The following is a 22,519-nucleotide window of genomic DNA, read 5'->3' as shown; positions in this document are numbered from 1 at the left end:
AAACAGTTTCAAGGGGTCTAAATTCTGAAACTATCTACAATGTATGAGGAAGATACTACGCCTACAAAAGAGAGTAATAGGATTATACATACCATCAGTGTTCCCCAGCAGCAATGAGATAATTATCCATATATGTAGATACATTTTCATATAAAATATCAGATAAATCAATTGTCATCTCTGCTGCACAGTTGTACAAATTTGAATTGTTAATGGACGTTCATGTTCATGAGGCATCTATGAGCTTTTACTTTCCTTTTTCAGAATAAAACTGGGTTGAGTCAGGTAATATAATCAGTTAAATATTACCAGAGCAATCAGGTATCGTCTTCACACAAGCACACACTGTGGACACTGTGGAGTGAAGTTCATTTTAAGAAACATGAGGCTTGAAATCAAGGGGTGTAGTTAGGCACGACCCATTAATCATGGTAAAATCAAACATTTGCACATGGTCTTGGGCAGGGGTGGACTGGGAAGAGAAATCAGGCCTGGGATTTTACATAGAAACTGGGCCAGAAGTTGTTGAGTGTTGTGGGGTGGGGTGGGGGTGTTATGGAATCTGGCCCAAAAGCATATCGCGGCGCCAATTTGTGACCATTCTACATAACGCGGTGGCCCAATTTAGCTCATCCCGTTTCGCAGCCGGGCCAGGAAACATCCAGGGTCTCCCAATGGTCAGTCCACCACTGGTCTTGGGTTACTTTGGGATTTCTTTTTAGTTTAATAATATTGGCAGCAGAACTAGTACCATAAAGATGCCAATGTTCAACGAATCATAAAATGTAATAGTACTGATAACCACTATAACCCAGTCTTCATATAGGCACGCCTTCTCCTGATTTATTGCTTTATTTTACAACTTAGTTCATCCATTACAAAAGGGATAGTTCCAATAATGAAATCAGTTTGGATGAGCACTCTACAAACAACAGTACCTGCATTAAAATATACAGCCTAAAGTGCTACAGTCTCACCAACTACTTGATGTAAGAATTTGAAATTGTCATTTTCATTATGAGAAATGTTTCTGGGATCTTTCCAATCCAAAGTGATATTTTTGCTTTCAGTCTCAGTATAAACTGAGATAATACAGTTTTACTGAGATATATACAGTATATTCTGTATATATATACACACACACACACACACACACACACACACACACACACACACACACACACACACACCCACACACACGCATACACAAACACATACACACCCACACATACACACACACACATTCACACACACACACACACACACACAAACAAACACACCCACACACAGACACACTGGTGGCCAAAAGTTTGGAATAATGTTCAGATTTTGCAGTTTTGAAAGGAAATTAGTACTTTAATTCACCAAAGTGGCATTCAACTGATCACAAAATATAGTCAGGACATTACTGATGTAAAAAAACAGCACATTTGACATTTTGTTTTTTTAACATATCTAGACAGCAGCATCACTCCAACACCTTATCCTTGAGTAATCATGCTAAATTGATCATTTGGTGCTAGAAAATCACTTGCATTATATCAAACACAGCTGAAAGATATTTGGTTAATAAAATGAAGCTTAACGTTGTCTTTGTGTTTGTTTTTGAGTTGAGACAGTATGTAATAGACTGGCATGTCTTAAGATCAATATTAGGTCAGAAATGCCAATAAAGAAACTTCTCTAGAAACTCATCAGTCAATCATTGTTTTGAGGAATGAAGGCGACACAATGCTTGAAATCGCCAAAAAACTGCAGATTTCACACAAAGGTGTAACTACAGTCTTCAAAGATAAAGCACAACTGTCTCTAACAAGGACAGAAAGAGATGTGGAAGACCAGATGTGCAACTAAACAAGAGGATAAGTACATCAGAGTCTCTAGTTTGAGAAATAGACGCCTCACATGTCCTCCGCTGACAGCTTCATTGAATTCTACACGCTCAACACCAGTTTCATGTACAACAGTAAAGAGAAGACTCAGGAGGACTTATGGGGAGAATTGCAAAGAAAGACACTTTTGAAACAGAAAAACAAAAAGAAAAGGTTCGAGTGGGCAAAGAAACACAGACATTGGACAACAGATAATTGGAAAAGAGTGTTATGGATCTGAACCCCATTGAGCTTTTGTGGTATCAGATAGACTGTAAGGTGCGTGAGAAGTGCCCGACAAGACAGACACATCTATGGCAAGTGCTACAGGAAGTGTGGGGTGAAAGGTCACCTGAGTATCTGGACAAACTGACAGCTAGAATAACAGCTCTGGACTTTAGACTGTTCAGCCAGATGTTATCAAAAATGCCTAAAAACTAGTGCTGTAAGTCAAGTAAAATTTTCAATCACGATTAATCGCATAATGTTTCATAGTTAATCATGATTCATTGCAGATTTTGAAACTGCTGAAATTTGACTTGAAATTGAATGTTTTTGGAAAGATGTTTCTAGATTGTTTCTTCAGCTGGATGATCAACACCAATTTAAACGACAGTACTGCCTATTAAAGAGACGGTAAGTCAATCACTCATAGCCCCAAATAGTAAAGGTTCTGTAAGTGATTTTTTAAGTGATGCATCAATATTATATTTACATTTATGCATTTGGTAGACACTTTTATCCAAAGCGACTTACAGAGCCCTTATTACAGGGACAATCCCCCCGGAGCAACCTGGAGTTAAGTGTCTTGCTCAAGGACACAATGGTGGTGGCTGTATGTATATATGTGTCTCTGGCATGGGAGGCAGGCGCGCTAATGAGGTGGCTAAAGGATACAACCTCTATAGTCAGTTGCTAAAGCAGCTCTGGAGGCCAGGGGAGTGAGGTTTACACACAATGCCAAGCTAACTACTAGCTGGCTCCTGTTACACTCACCCCCCTATGCCTCAGTACTATCCAGGTCATGGCATCAATGAAACTGGTCCTGCTCGACCCACTCTGAGCGGGATTCGAACCGGCATCTCCAGTATTGGAGGCGGGCTCACTAATGAGGAGGCTAAAGGCTTCAACCTCTAGCGTCAGTCACTAGTGTGCCTCTTGAGGCCAGGAGTGAGGTTTACACACTGTAGTCAAGTCAAGTGGTTTTTATTGTTGTTATACAGTTAGTACAGTACACAGTGAAATGAGACAACATTCCTCCAGGACCATGTGCTACATAAAACAACATAGGACAAACCCAAAACCACATGAGACTACACAGACTAAATAACATACCTATATAAAGTGCACGTGCAAACATGTGCAGAAAGTACGGGACAGTACAATAAATTACTAAAAATGAACAGGACAATAGACACAGTGAGAGACAGTGCAGCGCTGACCAGTACACAGTAGTGCAAAAAGATGACAGTTTCTAAAAATGCCAAATGTAAACATATATACTATGAGATGAGCTTTGGTAAGAAATCACAAGGTTTCCCCAGTAAATCAATCAACAATACCACTGAAAGCTACAGATCAAACAGGAACATGCACAAGATTTCTGGTGATGAGACGTGATTGGTCATTCGTATAAACGGCTCCTTTTATTCATAATAAATCCATATGCATGCAAACTAGCTTGCTTCAGATACTGTCAATCAATTTTAAATATCCACACTACAAGTCACATGCCTACTCATTCTTAATTGTTCATATTGAATGAGAATAATGCAATCAAAACTATTAAACAGCCCAAATACTTTATCTTCTTAAGTATCCATTTTTTGTCTAGATTTCAGCTCTGCACACTCATGTTCATTCTCTCCAGCAACTTCATGAGGTGCATCCTGAGATGCTTTTCAAACAGTTTTGAAGGAGTTCAAATGTAAACTTTTTCTTCACTATCCACACGCTTATTTTAAACATTTAAGCATGACTCTTTGGATAGAAAGGTTTCAAAGGCAAACATGAATTCAAATGTAGTGTATATTTACATTTAAATGAGGTATAGTGTATTTTATGCATTTTCTTTAGTATTACACACCTTAAAGAGAGACAAAAATGTACATACCATCAGATAATATTAAGTATTAACATAAGCAGGGCTATTTTCAGTGGAGAATATGATCATCTGTAGATTTGTTTGTGAGTATTCTGGTGGATGCAAACAACATGCCACATGCCACATGCAACATGACTAAGAGTTCTGTGTCTGTGGAGTTCATCTAGACAAACCAGCATCAGTCACACAGTGCCATTAATTTGATTGTAGCTGTTTCTCTCTTTACTGACGGTGTGTTTGAGCATTTAGATGCAGCTCAATATTTTCTCCATTCATCCTTTCCTGCATGTTTATACTCTGTTCTGGACTTAATGTGAACTGTAAGCAGGAAAAATAGATTGCAACATCTAAAATAATAATATATACATATTTTAGCTTTTGGACAATAGTTTAATATCTACATTGTTGCTCAGTTGTAATTCTCAGATCAATGCAACATTACAGAATATAATCACCTCAACATCCTCAGTGATGTTACTTCTGTCATAGTAGCGCTGAGTGAAGGAATGCTAAATTAAAGACACAAAAATCATTGTCAACAGTATGTGCATTACATCACTTTTGTTTAATATGAAGTGAAGCAGCTTGTATTGTTTGTCAACTGTAAATCTGATATAAGAAGCTAACCTGACGTTTCAGACTCGGACTCGGAGTTTGGCTGGATTCATCACGCTCTGTTAGGACGGATTTCGAAAACAGAGGTAAAAGTGACCATTAGGAGGAACAATCAGAAGAGAGATGCAGCAAACAGATGGTCTGATAATTGACTGATTCATTGACAGCTAACAACATGAATGCTGTACAGCCGTGGCCAAAAGTGTTGGCAGTGACATACATTTTGTGTTTTGCAAAGTTTTCTGCTTCAGTATTTGTAGATTATGTTTTCTCATGTTTCTATGGTGTACTGGAAAACAATGATAAGCGTTTCAAAAGTTTTAAAGGCTTTTATTGACAAAAATATTCAAAGAGTCAATATTTACAGTGTTGCCCCTTGTTCTTCATAACCTCTGCAAGTCGCGCTGGCATGCTGGATATCACCTTCTGTGCCAAATCCTGACTGATGATCCATTCTTGCCTTATTAGTGCTCAGAGTTGGTCACAATTTGTGGGCTTCTGCTTGTCAGCTCGCCTTTTGAGGATTGACCACAGGTTCTCTAAGGGATTAAGATCAGGGGGTTGTCTGTCCACGGATCCAAAATCTCAATGTAATGATCTCCGAGCCACTTCATTATCACTCTTGCCTTGTGACATGGTCCTCCATCCTGCTGGAAAATGCACAGATCATCACCAAATTGTTCTTGGATCGTTGGGAGAAGTTGCTCTTGCAGGACGTTTTGATACCATTCTTTATTCATGGCAGTGTTTTTGTGCAGGATTGTGAGCGATCCCACTCCCTGTGATGAAAAGCAACCCCACACATGGATGGTCTCAGGATGCTTCACTGTTGGTACGACACAGGACTCATGGTAGCGTTCACCTTTTCTTCTCCGGACTATCTATTTTCCAGATGTCCCAAACAGTCGGAAGGGGGCTTCTTCAGAGAAAATATCTTTGCACCAGTCTTCTGCTGTCCAATCCTTGAACTTCCTGCAAAATTTCAGTCTGTCCTTGATGTTTTTCTTGGAGAGAAGTGACTTCTTTGCTGCCCTTCTTGACACCAAGCCATTGTCCAAAAGTCTTCGCCTCACGGTGCGTGCAGATGCACTCGCACCAACCTGCTGCCAATATTGAGCTCTGCACTGGTGGTGACACGATCCCGTAGCAGACTCCTCAGGAGGAGACGGTCCTGGTGCTTGCTGGACACTCTGGGACATCCTGAAGACTTCTTCACTGCAGTTGAACCTCTCGCCTTGAAGTTCTTGATGATCCGGTAAATGGTTCTTTCAGGTGCAATATTCTTTGCAGCAATTTCCTTGCATGAGAGGCCATTTTGATGCAAAGCGATGATAGCAGCACGTCTTTCTTTAGAGGTAACAAGAACACAACGACTGACGCAGAAAACTTTGCAAAACACAAAATTGATGTCACTGCCAATACTTTTGGCCATAGGTGTACAGTATTTTAAGTTGGTTAAGTATTTGTCAGGTGCTTCTGATCTGATGTCCTGTAAACAATTATCTAAACTTTAATAATCTCTGATATCTCATTGAAAAACAACAACACAAACATTGGATTTATTTCAAGTTGCATCGCAGCCCTCTAATGATTTAGTTACTTTCTTAAAATAATTAAAAATAACAGATCATGTTACTTTATTCTATCACATCATAATAATATAAATTACATTTTAATTGTTTAAAAAGAAAGAGAGAACAAAACTGAAATGATTATAATTGTTTATACTCACCGCAAATTGGTAAAATAAACAGGCATATGACAACGAGGCTTTCACAAGAAAACACAACGATTCTTAAATCCCCCACTGAACGTTCACCATTAACTGGGGATGAAAATGAAGGCAATAAAACATCTTATTTTTAACAATGAAAGTGGAATATTCAAAATCAACTTCATGCTTGTTTCCCATAATTATCTCTGAAATCATTGTATTAAATGTATTAACTTTTGTGCACTATAATCCAGATTATATATTTGTATGCTGCACATATTTATATTTTTATTGAGAATTTGGCAGTGCCATACTGCAGATATGGTTGACTTTTGTATGGCAAATGGCTTGCTATGTTCCTCATTCGTAATTCTCTTTGGATAAAAGCATCAGATAAATCATTAAATGTAATGTAAAAGTATGCCAAGGTGCCACCTGTGTATATAACATAAGACTTTGATTCTGGAATTCCACTAAAATTAAATAAGCACAAGTAACATATAAATCACTGTACAATGTTAAAGTGTTTTGTTCACTCACCTGTTTTCAGTATCAGTTCTGTCATCAGTGCAATAGCGCTGATTAAAACAACAGCAACTGATGCAAACAGGTACACGTAAAGATTACTGTGAAAGTCTGGAATGCAAGTCAAAACTGTTTCATATATCAACAAATAAATGCACCGATTTATCTTAAACACATGTTTTTAAAAAGCAACCCAAAATAACATTCAATTTCAGCATAGCCAACATAAAGCCATAATAATCTATAAAATGCTAGGAAACTAAAGCCTGTAAGCAGAACAACAACACACAGAGAATATGATCAATAATAAGTCAATAATTAATACTGTACCCAAATGATTAAAGGCACGTCTAAAGTTATTTACTGCCCATAATACTTGGAGAAACACAATTAAACAGGCCCATCCGGCACGATCTATATGTTGAAAACAAAGCAAAGAGAATTTCATGAAGAGTCTGTTTTTTTATTTAGTGAAAAACTGATAAATGTATTTCTTGATGTTTTCACATGAATCTGCACTCCATACTCCATAATAATACAACAAATATATTAAAAATAAAAAACTGAATTATCACATTGGCATAAGTATTCAGACCCTTTGCTATGACACTTAAAATTTTGCTTGGGTGCGTCCCATTTCTCTGGATCATCTTTGAGATGTTTCTACACTTTGATTGGAGTCACCTGTGGTAAATTCAATTGATTGGACTAGATTTGGAAAGGCACACACCTGTCTATATAAGGTCTCACAGCTGAAAATGCATATCAGAGCAAAAACCACGAGGTCAAAAGAACGGCCTGCAGAGCTCAGAGACAGGATTGAGTCGAGGCACAGATCTGGGGAAGGCTACAAATACATTTCGGCTGCGCTTAAGGTTCCCAAGAGCACAATGGCCTCCATAATTCTTAAATGGAAGATGTTTGGAATAACCAGGACTCTTCCTAGAGCTGAACCCCTGGCCAAACTGAGCAATCAGGGTAGAAGGGCCTTGACCAAGAACCTGATGGTCACTCTGGTTGAGCTCCAGAGATCATGTGTGGAGATGGGAGAAACTTGCAGAAGGTCAACCATCACTGTAACACTCCACCGATCTGGACTTTATAGCAGAGTAGCCAGATGGAAAAAGCCTCTCCTCAGTGAAAGACACATGAAAGCACCTAAATGACTCTCAGACTGTGAGAAACAAGATTCTCTGATCTGATGAAACAGATTGAACTGTTTGGCCTAAATTCCAAGAGTCATGCCTGGAGGAAACCAGGCACAGCTCATCACATGTGCAATACCATCACAACAGAAGGAAGCACTGTGGTGGTAGCATCATGCTGTGGGGGTATTTTTCAGTGGCAGGGACTGGGGGACTGGTCAGGGTTGAAAGGAAAGCTGAATGCAGCAAAATACAGAGATATCCTTAATGAAAACCTGGTCCAGAATACTCAGGACCGCAGACTGGGTTGAAGGTTCATCTTCCAACAGGACAATGACCCTAAGCACACAGACAAGATAACACAAGAGTAAGTAAGTATGGTTTAGGAACAACTCCGTGAATGTCCTTGAGTGGCCCAGCCAGAGCCCAGACTTGAACCCAATCGATCATCTCTGAAGAGAAATGAAAATGGCCGGCCACTGATGGTCCCTATCCAACCTGACAGCTTGAGAGGAACTGCAGAGAAGAATGGAAGAAAATCCCCAAATCCAGATGTGCAAAGCTTGTCACTTCATACGCAAAATTACTTGAGGCTGTAATCGCTGCCAAAGCTGCTTCAACAAAGTACTGAGTTAAGGGTCTGAATACTTATGCCAATGTGATAGTTCAGTTTTTTATTTTTAATACATTTGCGAAGTTATCAATAATCTTGTTTGTGCTTTGTCATTATGGGGTATGCTGTGCAGATTGATGTGAAAAATAAATACAAATAATTTAAAGCATTTTAGCATAAGGCTGCAACATAACAAAATGTGAAAAAAATGAAGGGGTCTGAATACTTTATGAATGCACTGTATATGTGGTATTTATACATAGTTGTTAAAAAGGTCTTCATTCACAGGATACAAAACAACCACAGGCAATTAGGCAAATAAATGAGTGATGAAGCAGTTTGCTTTAGGATAAAAGTACATGTTACATTTTTCCCGGCAACATGAAGTGGTGTAGTTCCTAAAACTGACTGTGATAAACCCTTTGGCCTTTAGTTTCATGAAGAAAGTTTCACTCTGGAACAATTTAAAATCACTTTGTTCTGGTTTTTGCTTACATACTGCTAAAAGTTTTGTATGTTTTCGGTTTTCGTTCCATTTTTTCTGTTCCGTTTTTAGTCCCTGATTTGCAGGATATCCTTAAATATGAACAGACACTTGTTTGAAGACATCAATCAAGACACAACAATACCTTCTTCATTTTCCAGCGTCATGATGTAAAAATAGGCCAGAATGACATTAGTCATCAATGTGAATATTAACCACACTGTTCTCATGGCCACATATTTACCTGAAAAACATGAAAGTGTGACAACATGTTCATTCATTACACATTTGACTTATTAAAAAAAAAGACATTTGAGTTAGTCATATGAGCTTCCTATGATGACCTCCATGAGGCAATACACTCGATGTAAAACAGCTTTTATACGGCGACTGTTATGACTGAAACATTTATGTGAGTGTACATGTTAAACTCGTTTTTTAAACTGCTCTTCATTTCTTTATGCGTAAAACGGTTAATCAGAAAATAAAATCAGGAAATCAGATGCAAACTATAAATGATAGTGTCATTCATTCATGATGATTAACAGTGACAGCTGTATACATACTCTTAGATTTATTCCTGTGGTTATTGATGACACCATAACCAGAAGCAGAATCCAGAATAATTCAACACATACTTACATTTGAGTCCATTTTCCCCACATATAAAATTCCAGTCGAATCTTGCCAGTATAACTATCACTGGTAAAACTCCAGCAACGAGAAACGCTAAATACAGAACAATAATACAGTTATTATAGATGCTACTGTCTGAATTATAAATCTGATTATTCTCAAGTTATAAACCATTCCTATACAATATTATTTAAAATATTTTATTGAAATTGTGAATGAATCTGTAACTAAATATAAACCAAAACCTTTCTACTGTCTTTATTATTGTTTATAAATATTCTTAATAAAAATCATTTCATTCTCTCTTTCACAGAGGAGAAATGAATAAGAATGCTTCATAAATTAATTTATTTATACTTACTTCCTCTGGCAACTCCAAATGCATAAAACAAGGTGATCAGTTGCAATGGAGGCAAAATATCAAAGCTTATAAAAGCCATGATGTTGAGTATATTAATAAAGGTTGAATCTTTTTTCCTCTCTAATCTGTCTCCAAATTGCATATTTCTCCAGGTTGCAGTGAAAACTACAAAAAAATAAATGATTAAAATATATTATTAATGCATTGAAGTTTTAATCAAGTCATAATGTGGTCTACATTAACATTTACTAATAGATACATTACAGCACCCTATACAGAAAAACATCAATCAGTTAGAAATCAAAGTACATTATTCCAAAACAGTCTGAAGGTCTGTGCCAAGTTTCTGTAGCTTGAAAGCTCTAAGAGGAGTTACAAAAGATAATTTGGGTATATGTTAAGGGATTTTGGAAAAAAAATCAGAATCCAAGTCTCTTTAATTGAAGTAAAATACTTGAAAGAGGGGAAATATCTCATTATTAAATAAATAATGTATAGTTTTTGAGTGAAATAAATCTGAAGTATATTTTCATTCTTATTTAATTTTTTAAGTGTACCTGGGTGACTAGGAACATGACTAGTGACTGTTTCTCAGGGGTGTAAATATGAGGTAACACACAGGCCAAATTCCCTTAATCATCAATCACAGTGGGTTAGACCAAAGAATATAGTTTTGATGTGCGGCAAAATGTTGTTGAGCTTCACGAAATGGGAAGCGGTTATAAGAAAATAGCCAAACCCATTGAAAATGCCCATTTCCACCAACAGGGCAATAATTAATATGTTCCAATCAACTAGAGATCTTAAGAATTGGCCTGGAAAAGGACGTGTGTCTATATTGTCTCCACGCATAGTGAAGAGGATGGTCCAAGTGGCCAAAGAATCTCCAAGGATCACAGCTGGAGAATTGCACAAATTAGTCGGGTCTTGGGGTCAGAAAGTCTAAAAAAATACCAGACATCACCTACATCACAACAAGTTGTTTGGGAGGGGTTCAAGAAAAAAGCCTCTGCTCTCATCCAACAATAAAAACTCAAGCATCTTCAGTTTTCCAGACACTACTGTAACTTCAAATGGGACCGGTTTCTTCGGTCTGATGAAACAAAAAAAGAGCTTTTTGGCAACAAACACGAGAGATTGGTTTGGCACACACAGAGATGAAGAAGTACCCAATGCCCACAGTTAAATATTGTGGTGGATCTTTAATGTTGTGGGGCTGTTTATATGCTAGAGGTCCTGGATATTTTGGCATCATGGACTCTATCATATACCAACAGATAAAAAAAATCTAAATCTGACTGCTTCAGCCAGAAAGCTTATAATGGACCCTGGTTGGATCTTCCAGCAGGAGAATGATTCAATACAAACATCAAAATCAACACAAAAATGGTTCACCGACCACAAAACCAAGGTTCTGCTATGGCCATCTGTCACGAACCCCGCTCCTCTGCCCCATCTCCGCGTCCGCGAGCACGCACACATGCACTCCGCGAGCGTGCTCGCTTCCCGCTTCCTCGCTCCGCCCCCTTGAGCTCGTACGCTCTGTTTCCTCCCTCGGGCTTCCACGCCCGGTTTTGCTATTACGAGCTCTCGCTCGTAAACTATCTCCCCCCTCTGACTCATGCTCGCTTCTCACGCGCTTCAGCCTGAACATTATGACCACTTGCACTCACGCGCTTCCAATCCCCACACATTAGTTTCACCTGCACTCACGCGCTTCCGATCCCCACACATTAGTTACACCTGCACCTTCCCCTATAAATACACTATCCTTCCGTTTGTTTCCGGTTGGTTATTGTATTTAGTTCCCCGTATCTTTGCCCCTGCTAGTCTCGTCTAGTTCTGCCCCTGCTAGTCTCGTCTAGTTTTGACCTCCCCACTATTCTTCGTCTTAGCTTGCCAACTCACCATTCCTCTCGTCCCCCTGTCTTCGTTCCCGCTAGTCTCGTCTTGTTCCTCTAGTTGTTAACTGTTTTCCCCGCTATCGTTCACCTCCCTCATTAGATCTGTCCCACTTGTTATTGTTATCTTGATACCCCGGCTTTTGACCTCACGCTCCCCTTTGACGACTCTTCACTGGATTTGCCCGTTTGTACTTTTGCCTGCTTTTATTGTTGTCAATAAAAGCAGTTTTTTGACTTACATTGTGACTGTCTCATCTTGTGTGTGTGTATCCGGGTTACACCATCCCAGTCCCCTAACCTCAACCCCATAGAAAGCCTGTGGGGCGAAGTGAAGATAAGAGTCCACCAGCGTGGACCTTTGAATTTGAAGGATCTGAAGAGATTCAGTACAGAGGAATGATCTCAGATCCCTTGCCAGGTGTTCCAGGATATTATAAGAAAAGACTCAGAGCTGTTATCTTGCAAAAACAAAAAAGCGAGGTTCCAAAAAGTATTGAACACAAGGGTGCCAATAATTATGGCCAATGCATTTTGGAAAAAAATATTTATTTATTAATGAGATATTTTCACTGTTTCAATTGATTTACTTCAATTAAAAGTTGTAATTTTCTAAATTAAAGATCAAATGGATAAACAATGCAGATTTCTTTTTTCACAGCCTTCTTTGCTCATGTTCGGCATGAGTAAACAGTGGCTCGGTTCAGCAATGTGGCCGGGAGGACACAACGTCTCGTTCCCTCCATCAGGGAACAGAGGTTACATCCATAACCTAGACGTTCTCCGTCTGTCGCTCACTTCGACGTTGTGTCGAAGAAGTGACACTAGGGGTCCAATTTAAATCACGCCATGCGCTGAGCCGTGTACTGCTGACACAGGAGTGGGCAGGTATTTTACATGCCAAAGTGACCGGCTGTGTCAGACTGCACGTACCCTTCCCCAACGCCACATAAAATCATCAGAGCTTTCTGGTTCTTTGCCCCCGGCAGGGGGGAACAAGGTAACATTCCAAGCATGGGAGCAGGCCGGCGCCTTTTCTCTCTCTATGTTTCTCACATAGAGTTAAAGCGGCTGGGGCCATCTTAATGATATCATACTCATCGGGGATGGCGATCTTACCCAGTTCCTATTCTTTCAGGGGGAAAAGACCCTGCGGAGACCACACCTGCCCAGACTGGGGGAAGTAAAGAGTGGTGAAATACATCACATGGGCTTTTAGGTCATATGTGGAGTATGGTGCAGTGGAAGATCCTACCTCATTGGGAGGGAGGTGTTGCTACAAACACGGCAACCGGGGGTCCGTGAGGACTGCCCAAGAGAGACTATACTGCAGAAAATACACACAGGGGGATAAGTCCACATAGGGGCCTGTCCTGAGAAAACACGGGATGGAACCGACTCAACCCTGAGATTGTAAAATCTCGTAAAGGTATTAGGTGTTGTCCAACCCACTGCTCTGTATGTCTGCTAGGGAGGTGCCTCTGGCCAGTGCCCACGCGGACGCAACACTTCTTGTCGAGTGTGCTCGCCCCGCAAAAAGGGGGAGGGCATGGCCTGGGTGTGATGGGCCAATGTAATGGCGTCAACTACCCAGTGGGAAAGCCTCTGTTTGGAGACAGCGTTCCCTTTCCGCTGTCCACCAAAGCAGACAAAGAACTGCTCAGAACGTCTAAAGCTCTGTGTGCGGTCCAAATGGATATGGAAAGCACGTACCAGACACAGCAATGAAGGGGCTGGGCCTGCCTCCTCCCGGGGCAGCTTCACTACCTGGTCCCTGAAGGGAGTCATAGGAATCTTGGGCACATAAACCCGGTCGCGGTCTTAGGATCACATGGGTGTCAGCCGGACCGAACTCCAGGCAAGTGTCGCTGACAGAGAACGCTTGCAGGTCTCTGACGCTCTGATTGAGACGAGCGCAATCAGGAGGGCCGTCTTCAGGGAGAGGGCCTTGAATTCGACTGATTCTATCGGCTCGAAGGGGGGGTCTCTGAAGGCCCGAGAGGACCACTGAGAGATCCCAGGAGGGGAACAGGCTTGGCCGGGAGGGAGTCAACCTCCAGACGCCTCTTTAGGAACCTGGTAATTAAGTCGTGCTTGCCCAAAGACTTGCCGTCTACTGCGTTGCGGTGGGCCACGATAGCAGCTACATACACCTTCAAGGTGGAGGGGGACAGCCTCCCCTCCAACCTCTCCTGCGCACCTCTGTGGGTCTTCATCCCGGGAAGAACACCAATTTGCGAACAAGTGCCACTTCAGGGCGTAAAGTTGCCTGGTAGAGGGAGCTCTGGCTTGGTTGATCGTGTCTACGACAGCAGGTGGTAGGCCAACTAGATCTTCCGCATCCCCCTCAGGGGCCAGACATGGAGGTTCCAGAGGTCTGGGTGCGGATGCCAGAGGGTGCCCCATCCCTGAGAAGGAAGGTCCTTCCTCAGGGGAATTCGCCATGGAGGGGCTGTCGCGAGGAGTACAAGATCTGAGAACCAAGTCTGAGTGGGCCAATAAGGAGTCACTAGAGTGACTTGTTCCTCATCCTCCCTGACCTTGTACAGCACCTGTGCAAGAAGGCTCACTGGGGGAAATGCGTACTTGCGCATCCCCGTGGGCCAGCTGTGTGTTAGCGCGTCTGCCCCGAGGGGAGCCTCTGTTCGGGCATGCCAGAGCGGGCAGTGGGAGGTCTCCACTCTCCGCTGGGCAAGCGTTGTCGTGATAGCGCGTCCGCCACCACGTTGAGGTTGCCCGGGATGTGATTGGCAACTCGCAAGTCCAAGATCGGTTGTAAGCCACCGCCTTTCTTGGGTATGATGAAGTAAGGGCTGTAGAAACCCTTCTTCATCTCGGTTGGAGGGACAGGCTCTATCGCATCTTTGAGTAAGAGAGTCGCAATTTCCGCGCTCAGAATTTTGGCATGTTCGCCATGAACTGCGGTAAAGCAGACGCCCCCGAATGGGGAGAGCCAGCGTGACGGATTGGGAAGTGAGAGCCACGCGTCCAATCTCCGAGCTAGGGTAACTGCTTCTTCACCACTGAGGACTGCTGGGCGGAGTTGTCAATGGTGATGCGGAATAGACCGAGCTGGGAGATGGGGGAGTTTGAGAAAGCGTGCTTTGTCTACCGCCAGCACAGCTGTGAGCGGCGCGCAGGCCCGAACAACCAATGGAGTAGCCGTGAGGGGGGGACGGAGGTCTCCAATCCAGCCTCGTGCTCGCGGCGGCAGCATAGCAGACATCTGTGTGTCAGCCTCAGACTGGGCGAACAGACCCGAAGGTGACACAGGCGAGTCATCGGCTTCAGACGCCCCTGTGACGCTCTCCGATGCAGCAGCGATGACGTCATACAATTCCGGGGCTCAAGGGAGAATGCCGGATGGCCGCGAGGCGAGCCGCACTCATCCCGAGCTTGGAAGGAAGCAAGCAAGTGTGCCGGGGGGGGTAGTTGGCAGGAATTTAACCGGCGAAACGTGGCCCGTCATTATCCCCAAATCGCCTTCATCATCCGTAGCGCCGGCCCCAATCCCGTAGGAAGGAGGCGAGGCGCGGGTGCGGCTGAAGTGGCTTTCTCTCGTGAAGAAAGAAAGCCGCGACCGCAATGCTGCCATGGCTATGTTCTCGCACTGAGAACGTGAACCATTCATAAAATGCTGCCTGCGTGTTCTGGCACGCGTGGCAGCTTTTATGACTGTCAGAAGTGGAGAGAAATCAACCGCATCCAGAAACTACACAGAGTCGGAAAGACATCTTTAAAAAGACGCGTTCTGAAAAGGACGTTCAACGCCAGCTGTGTATTGCTCTTATAGAGAAATAAACTCTTTTAGGAAAATATTCAATTTTAAAAGTGCTGTCGAAGTGCCCAGGGGCAAATCTGCACTGCTGTGCAGAGAAGGAGAAAGCCGCTGATATGTACCGTAGATCCAACAGCATATGCTCTGGGAGATGAGAGGAACAGTTTTTGTGAATCGCAGCTTGCTGCTCACACAACCAGTCGGCTCCAAAGAAAATTTCTGAATGAAACAGATGCATTTCCCTCCCTAAATACCTATATGTCCGGGGGCGGGACATGCAAATTCTGTCTGCCAATTTTTCATTGGAAAACAGTGCAAAAGGCGCTCAAGAGAGACCCCTAGTGTCGCTTCTTCGACACAACGTCGAAGTGAGCGACAGACGGGGAACTACAGCTTCACTCACTAATATTTTGAAACCCTGATGAATATTATTTATTATTGTACTGTCAAGTTTATTATTTGAATATGATACTGATTATTATTATTTGGAGTATTTATTTTATACAATAGATTTATTTACTTTAAAATTATTTATACAATACATTTCTGTTGTATTTACTTCACCTTCACCTGGAGCTTATGACAGTTTACAATGTCCATTATTAATCTGGTGAAACGCTGTAATCTCCAAAATCTTTGATACCGTGTTGTGTTTTTAGATTTGTGTAATTAATTTAAGTGGCATAAAATGTTTGGAATTGCGGCAATTGGTGTCCCCCAAAAGCATTTTAACTTTATAATGCATGTGAACTGCTCTGAGCAGGGGTGGACTGGGAAGAAAAAATGGCCCGGAATTTTACATGGGGAGGGTTGGGGTTGGTGGTGTCACTTTTATTGGGGTGTTGCTGCCCCCTTCGGCATATCACGGCGCCATTTCCATATCATGGTGGCTCATTTCAGGTTTGTCCCGGTTCTCCCGATGGCCAGTCCGCCACTGATCGGCCCACCGGCAAAATGCCGGTATTTACATTTATGCATTTGGCAGATGCTTTTATCCAAAGCGACTTACAGTGCAGTTATTACAGGGACAATCCCCCCGGAGCAACCTGGAGTTAAGGGCCTTGCTCAAGGGCCCAACAGTGGCATCTTGGTGGTGCTGGGGCTTGAACCCCCGACCTTCTGGTCAGTAACCCTGAGCCTCAACCACTGAGCCACCACCTCACTGCCCTGTCCTGTCCACCAATCCAGCCCTGGCTCCACCAATCCAGCCCTGTCCACCAATACAGCCCTGGCTCCGAGATAGCTGAAAACAGTGTATCTGCACGTGAACACAGAACAACTCGTCACCTGTCACCCCTTGAGCATTTTGCTCAGCTTTCCGACTGGGGCCACCCCGATGTCCGGGGCCCCACAAATTTGCGTTGTTTGTGTTGAGGTTAATGTAGCTATGTTAACCTCAACGCAAACAACCTCAACGTGAAAAACTGTACATATAATCATATATGTCATAATCAGATGCTTATACCCAAAGTGTCTTACACACAAGGTAAAATATACAAGCAATTAATCATATGGATCTAATAAGGGGCTACAAGCGGTATACACAATTTCACTGCTGATAAGAGAGTAAAAATGTAGTTCCCTCTGAAATTATTAAAGCTGTTTACACAATGTGGCAGGGCGGAGGGCGGGGCCGGGTCGTGATCCTACACACCCGGTCCTGTATTAGGCTAATTAAGCCTCCGAGGGATAAAGGTCGACTGCAGAGGGTCGTGCGGGAGAGAGAGATCATAAACGGACATGTCCGTCATGTGTGTGTTTGTGTCTTCTTTTAAGTTTATCATTAAACTATTATTTATATTATCAAGCCGGTTCTCGCCTCCTCCTTTCCATTTGATCCCTTTACACTGGTGCCGGAAACCCGGGAAGGAGGAGGGATACGCCGTAGTTCTCGCCACTGCCGTCCACACCAACGGAGCAGCCACGGCCATCTGCCGGGGGACGAGGAGCCCAGCCGCCTGAAAGAGGACGATGGCCGCCGACAGCGAGGGGAGAATCCTAACCGACCGCCTGGAGCGGTCAGGGCCGCTGCTAGGGGCGCAGGAGTCGCCTACCGGCCGCTGAAATGCGCCGGGGTTTAAGACCGCCAACCGAGAGCGGGGAGGGGCTCACTTGCGACCGCCTGGAGCGGGAGAACCACTGCCAGGGGCGAGGGAGACCCCTTATGTTCCCCCCGGAGAGGCGCAGCTGTCATCCGATAGAGGGTGGAGGAGTGGCCGAGGAACAAGCTGCGGTGTATCGGAGAACTGCCGAGTTTTTTTTTTTTTTTCAATTCTCTCTCGTCTCTCTCTCTCACTGTCGCTCTACATTGGCCTTTTCCCTCTTTTAAATTTTACAGTTTTTTGGGGGGGTACTACACTGTTACAGGAAGTTACTCCCCCCCCCATTTTAATTATTTAGTTTGTAATTATAATTAGTTTCCCTACACTTGTCCCCTCCCTTGTCCAGGTAGATGGGGATGACCTGCCGGCAGACTAGACGTAAAGCACGCCCTCCCCCAGGGAAAGAGAGGGGGGGGTGTACCTCAGGCCGGAGGCTCACCAGCCTGAGAGAACAAGGGAGGAATGTGGCAGGGCGGAGGGCGGGGCCGGGTCATGATCCTACACACCCGGTCCCGTATTAGGCTAATCAAGCCTCCGAGGGATAAAGGTCGACTGCAGAGGGTCGTGCTGGAGAGAGAGATCGTTAACGGACATGTCCGTCATGTGTTTGTTTGTGTCTTCTTTTAAGTTTATCATTAAACTATCATTTATATTATCAAGCCGGTTCTCGCCTCGTCCTTTCCATTGATCACTTTACACACTTGTTTCAATATTATGACTGATTCAATGTTAGAACAAATATCCCAAACATATGTGACATTCTAACAATCTGACAGAATAAAAGCATTAACCATTGTTCAACATTTTGATATTTGTTCCCAGAGGTGGAGAGAAATGTATAGAGGAATACTTACTGTAGATAATGATGATGACACACATCAGAGGCATTATTCCAAACAGGACTTTTATCATGCCACTGTCAAACGCTGTATAATGCCGGATTCTATTACGAATGTCTTTAAAAAGGACTGGGACAGAAAAAATAAACTATTTCAAAACATAGTTCAAAAGCTGTAGCTTACACAAAATATCATTGAGCAGATGGTTTTATGCAGAGAAACAGTTATTTGCAGATCCACACTGAATGCACGAAGAATCTATGATACAATATAAATCATTACACATAACAGAGCATTACATCAATCATAACATACAGTCATTTTAGACACTATCCCATCTGAACTGCATAGTTAATAATCTGCAGCGGAATAGTGTTTACATGAATATTATCACCAAGTTAATGATTATTGTATATTATGTTTGTTTGCCTACCTGAAAAAACAACACTGGTGAAAACAATATATTCCATCTGAAAGCTGTAATGCACCAATTGTTGTTTTTTGCCTACAAACAGAAAAGGTTCCAGCCACATTAATGTATTCAACATATTATTTATGGTTATATTAAAACAAAAATGTATTGTGCTTTATTGAAATCAAATATGTGATGTGATGTCTGATTTGAGAGTGTATTATCTGATCTCTGTTAACCTTTGATTTATAAATGATCAGAAATGAATCATACCTGTAAAGTCTTTAGCATATGGAGCAGCCCAAATCAACATTAGAGGTCTCAGTAAATAAAGAGCACAACAAATGACTGTCTCATGCACAGATCCTGAAACAAAAACACATTAATCATGAGAAATATATGTTATATTTTCAGATGAAAGAGCAGAGAATACTGTAACAATATAGCTTTCCACTCTGTATTACAATATTAATAATAATAATAATAATAATAATAAAAGCAAGCAACAATGAATGGGGCCAAGCCCGAAAGCAATTCCCTAAGCACAATGCAAAGAGCTCCAGCACAACAGAGTCACAACATCTATACCAGCTGAAGCAGGTATCAAACTTCTGGGGATCACCCAGTCCTTTGAACTGAAACCCAGAGCTCTAACCACTGCGCCACACAACTGACAAGTCTGACTGACGTCCAAGAGACGACCCCCATTATTATTATTATTGAAGTAGGAATTACACAATAAAATCTGCATTGTAGTAAGCACAATATGAAGATTCAGAGATTAACAGAACTAATAATTTTAAAACAGCTCTTTTCTGGACTTGAACTCACAATCTTTTCACTTGTGCTTCAATGTGTTTACCACAGGCCCATTCAGATGACACAGCTCAAAGTGACAAAGACACATTCCAAGCTGAGAGCAGCAGGTTTAAAAAAATAAAGAAAATATTATATATATCATTTAGAAATGTATATCTGCCTGTTTCAGAAGACTTAGAATAACGAAGCAATGACATATTAAAAGTTTTGTTTAAATTGACTGTGCATTTTGACCACTATATGGTGCTGTCTCCAAACTGCTTTGGTACTCTCAGGACATGATGTCGAAGACCTCTTTCCATTTTTTTTCCTCTTTCTCCCCTATTTGACATGCCCAATACCCAGTGCGCTCTGATTCCTCATGGTGGAGCAGTGACACGCCGCGTTCCAGGTGGCAGAGAATGAATTTCAGTTGCCTCCGCTTCTAAGACAGTCAGCACGTGCATCTTACCATGTGGCTTGCTGAGCGGGTTACCATGGAGATGTAGTGCATTTGGAGGCTCACGCTATTCACAGCGGCATCCACGCACAACTCACCGAGAACCACCTTATAGCTACAACGAGGAAGGCATCCCAAGTGACTCTACCCACCCTAGCAACTGGGCCAAATGGTTGCTTTTGGAAGCCTGGCTGGAGTCAATTTTCCTATTCCCATATTTATTCAAATCGAACAATTTTTTTTAAATATACATGAATTTTTCATGAAATTCTTAATGGGGGAGAGGTTATATAGCTAATGTTGGAAAAAATATATATAGTTGAATTCCTCATGACCCAACGAATCCAAAGACACCAAATTCATAATTTTAGGACAAACAGGCAAAAATAGCAAGTTTTCACATTTCTTGACCCATAGTGGTGCTATCACTAAACTTTACATGTTACCTTGGATCATGGTCCTGATGAAGCATACCAAATTTCATCGATATGACAAAGCATTGCCAAGATACAGCCTCAAATCAGCATAATTTCTGAACAGTTGCACAAATTAAAATTATTTTCTTCACTTCTGTTTGATTAAGTCGAGATTGTTTTGAGCCATCTTTTGAACAAATCAGACAAAAGGACATGAAAAGTTTCAATTGTAAACATCATAATGCAAGGTGGTGGCCACTGTAAAGGGATGTCCATTTGAATCATCATGAGGAGAGTAATCAGACAAAAATAATATTGTCTCTAGGACAAACCGTTCAAAAGATACATGCAAAATAAATTTTGAAATGGTGGTGGCGCTATAGAGTATGACTTAAAGACCCCACATTTGGTTTAGGGGTTATTCATATCCACACTTATCAGTGTGCCAAATGTCATCATTTTCCTATGCACGGTTCATAGTGCTGCCATAGACTCCCAGCCAGAATAATAATAATAATAATAATAATATGGATAGGGGCTAACCCCTTCGGTATTGGCCTTTAATAATAATAATAATAATAATAATAATAATAATAATAATAGAAATAGAAATAATAAAAATAAAAATAACATAAACACTTACCTTAAGTTACACCCCAGAAGACAAAAGCAAAGGACATGATAATATTTGGACAAAAGACCAGAAACACATGAAGATGCAGGTCTGTATCTATAAAGAAAAAAATTATGTTGTCTCTAGGGCAAACCAATCAAAAGATACATGCAAAAGAAAAGTGCATTTTTGAACTGGTAGTGGCGCTATAGAGTATGAGTTAAGGACCACACATTTGGTTTAGGGGTTATTCATATCCACACTTATCAGTGTGCCAAATTTCATAATTTTCCTATGCACGGTTCATAGAGCTGCCATAGACTCCCAGACAGAATAATAATAATAATAATAATAATGTATAGGGGCTCGCCCCTTCAGGATTGGCCTTTAATAATAATAATAATAATAGAAATAGAAATAATAAAAATAACAGAAACACTTACCTTCAGTAACACCCCAGAAGACAAAAGCAAAGAACATGATAATATTTGGACAAAAGACCAGAAATGCATGAAGATTCAGGGCTGTATCTATAAAGAAAACACAAATGGTATGTTTTTTCAGTCAGAAGGGTAACTGCAGTTTAACTCATTGTTTGTTAATTTAAACATTATTTTTAATCCATAAAAGGACTTCAAAAACTGACATCAGTCATTTACAACAATATAAGAAGTTCTTTCTGCAAACGTACCCTCTTCTTTTGGCTTATAGTAGATCAGACAGAGGAGCAGAAGTGCAGATCCAGATGCAGTAATACAGAGAATCAACACCATTATGTGTAAAGGAGAGAAACCTGTGAGACATAGACAGTTACAGTACATCGTGCAGTACAGTTATTATAATTGGTTTTGAAGTGGACCAAAGTACACAACCAAGATGGGAAAACGGGAACTACAACATGAAGACATTGAAGGAAAACGGACTGGAAAAACATGGCAGGATGCACACGGCTAGGACAGGAAACAGAGTAAATATAAGGACCTTCCAAAAACATCAAAACAGTGGGAACAACGAACGACAAGGGAATGGAGGAACAGCGGGGTTTAAGTAAACAGACACATGATGAAAACAAATGACAATCAGGTGCGAACAATGACAGAATGATGAGGACCGGGAAACATGGGAAGTGTAG

At 41.7% G+C, this 22,519-nt stretch overlaps 1 protein-coding gene and 1 pseudogene across 2 annotated transcripts; both read right to left on the bottom strand.

The window, feature by feature from the left end:
• The window catches only part of LOC127653190 (uncharacterized), a 48,287-nt pseudogene that overhangs the window by 22,635 nt on the left and 3,133 nt on the right, over nucleotides 1-22,519 (bottom strand).
• LOC127653204 (uncharacterized) lies at nucleotides 1,318-21,504 on the bottom strand. Of its 2 annotated transcripts, none has more exons than XM_052139806.1 (13): nucleotides 21,418-21,504; nucleotides 19,374-19,466; nucleotides 19,122-19,193; nucleotides 18,704-18,817; nucleotides 10,069-10,233; nucleotides 9,714-9,800; nucleotides 9,217-9,315; nucleotides 7,160-7,243; nucleotides 6,845-6,940; nucleotides 6,323-6,415; nucleotides 4,603-4,649; nucleotides 4,431-4,484; nucleotides 1,318-4,322 (listed from the first exon to the last, which is right to left on the bottom strand). In XM_052139806.1, exons 2-13 carry the CDS (start codon nucleotides 19,411-19,413, stop codon nucleotides 4,284-4,286), a joined length of 990 nt encoding a protein of 329 aa, XP_051995766.1. In that variant the 5' UTR covers nucleotides 19,414-19,466; nucleotides 21,418-21,504; the 3' UTR covers nucleotides 1,318-4,283. The 2 variants fall into 2 exon arrangements, with proteins under 2 accessions (XP_051995766.1, XP_051995765.1); XM_052139805.1 differs by having other exon boundaries at nucleotides 1,323-4,293.

Source organism: Xyrauchen texanus, chromosome 12 (assembly GCF_025860055.1).
Source record: "Xyrauchen texanus isolate HMW12.3.18 chromosome 12, RBS_HiC_50CHRs, whole genome shotgun sequence".
Taxonomy (NCBI): Eukaryota; Metazoa; Chordata; class Actinopteri; order Cypriniformes; family Catostomidae; genus Xyrauchen; species Xyrauchen texanus.
Note: the sequence above shows the minus strand (reverse complement) of the source record. Positions and strands in the feature narration are given on the sequence as shown.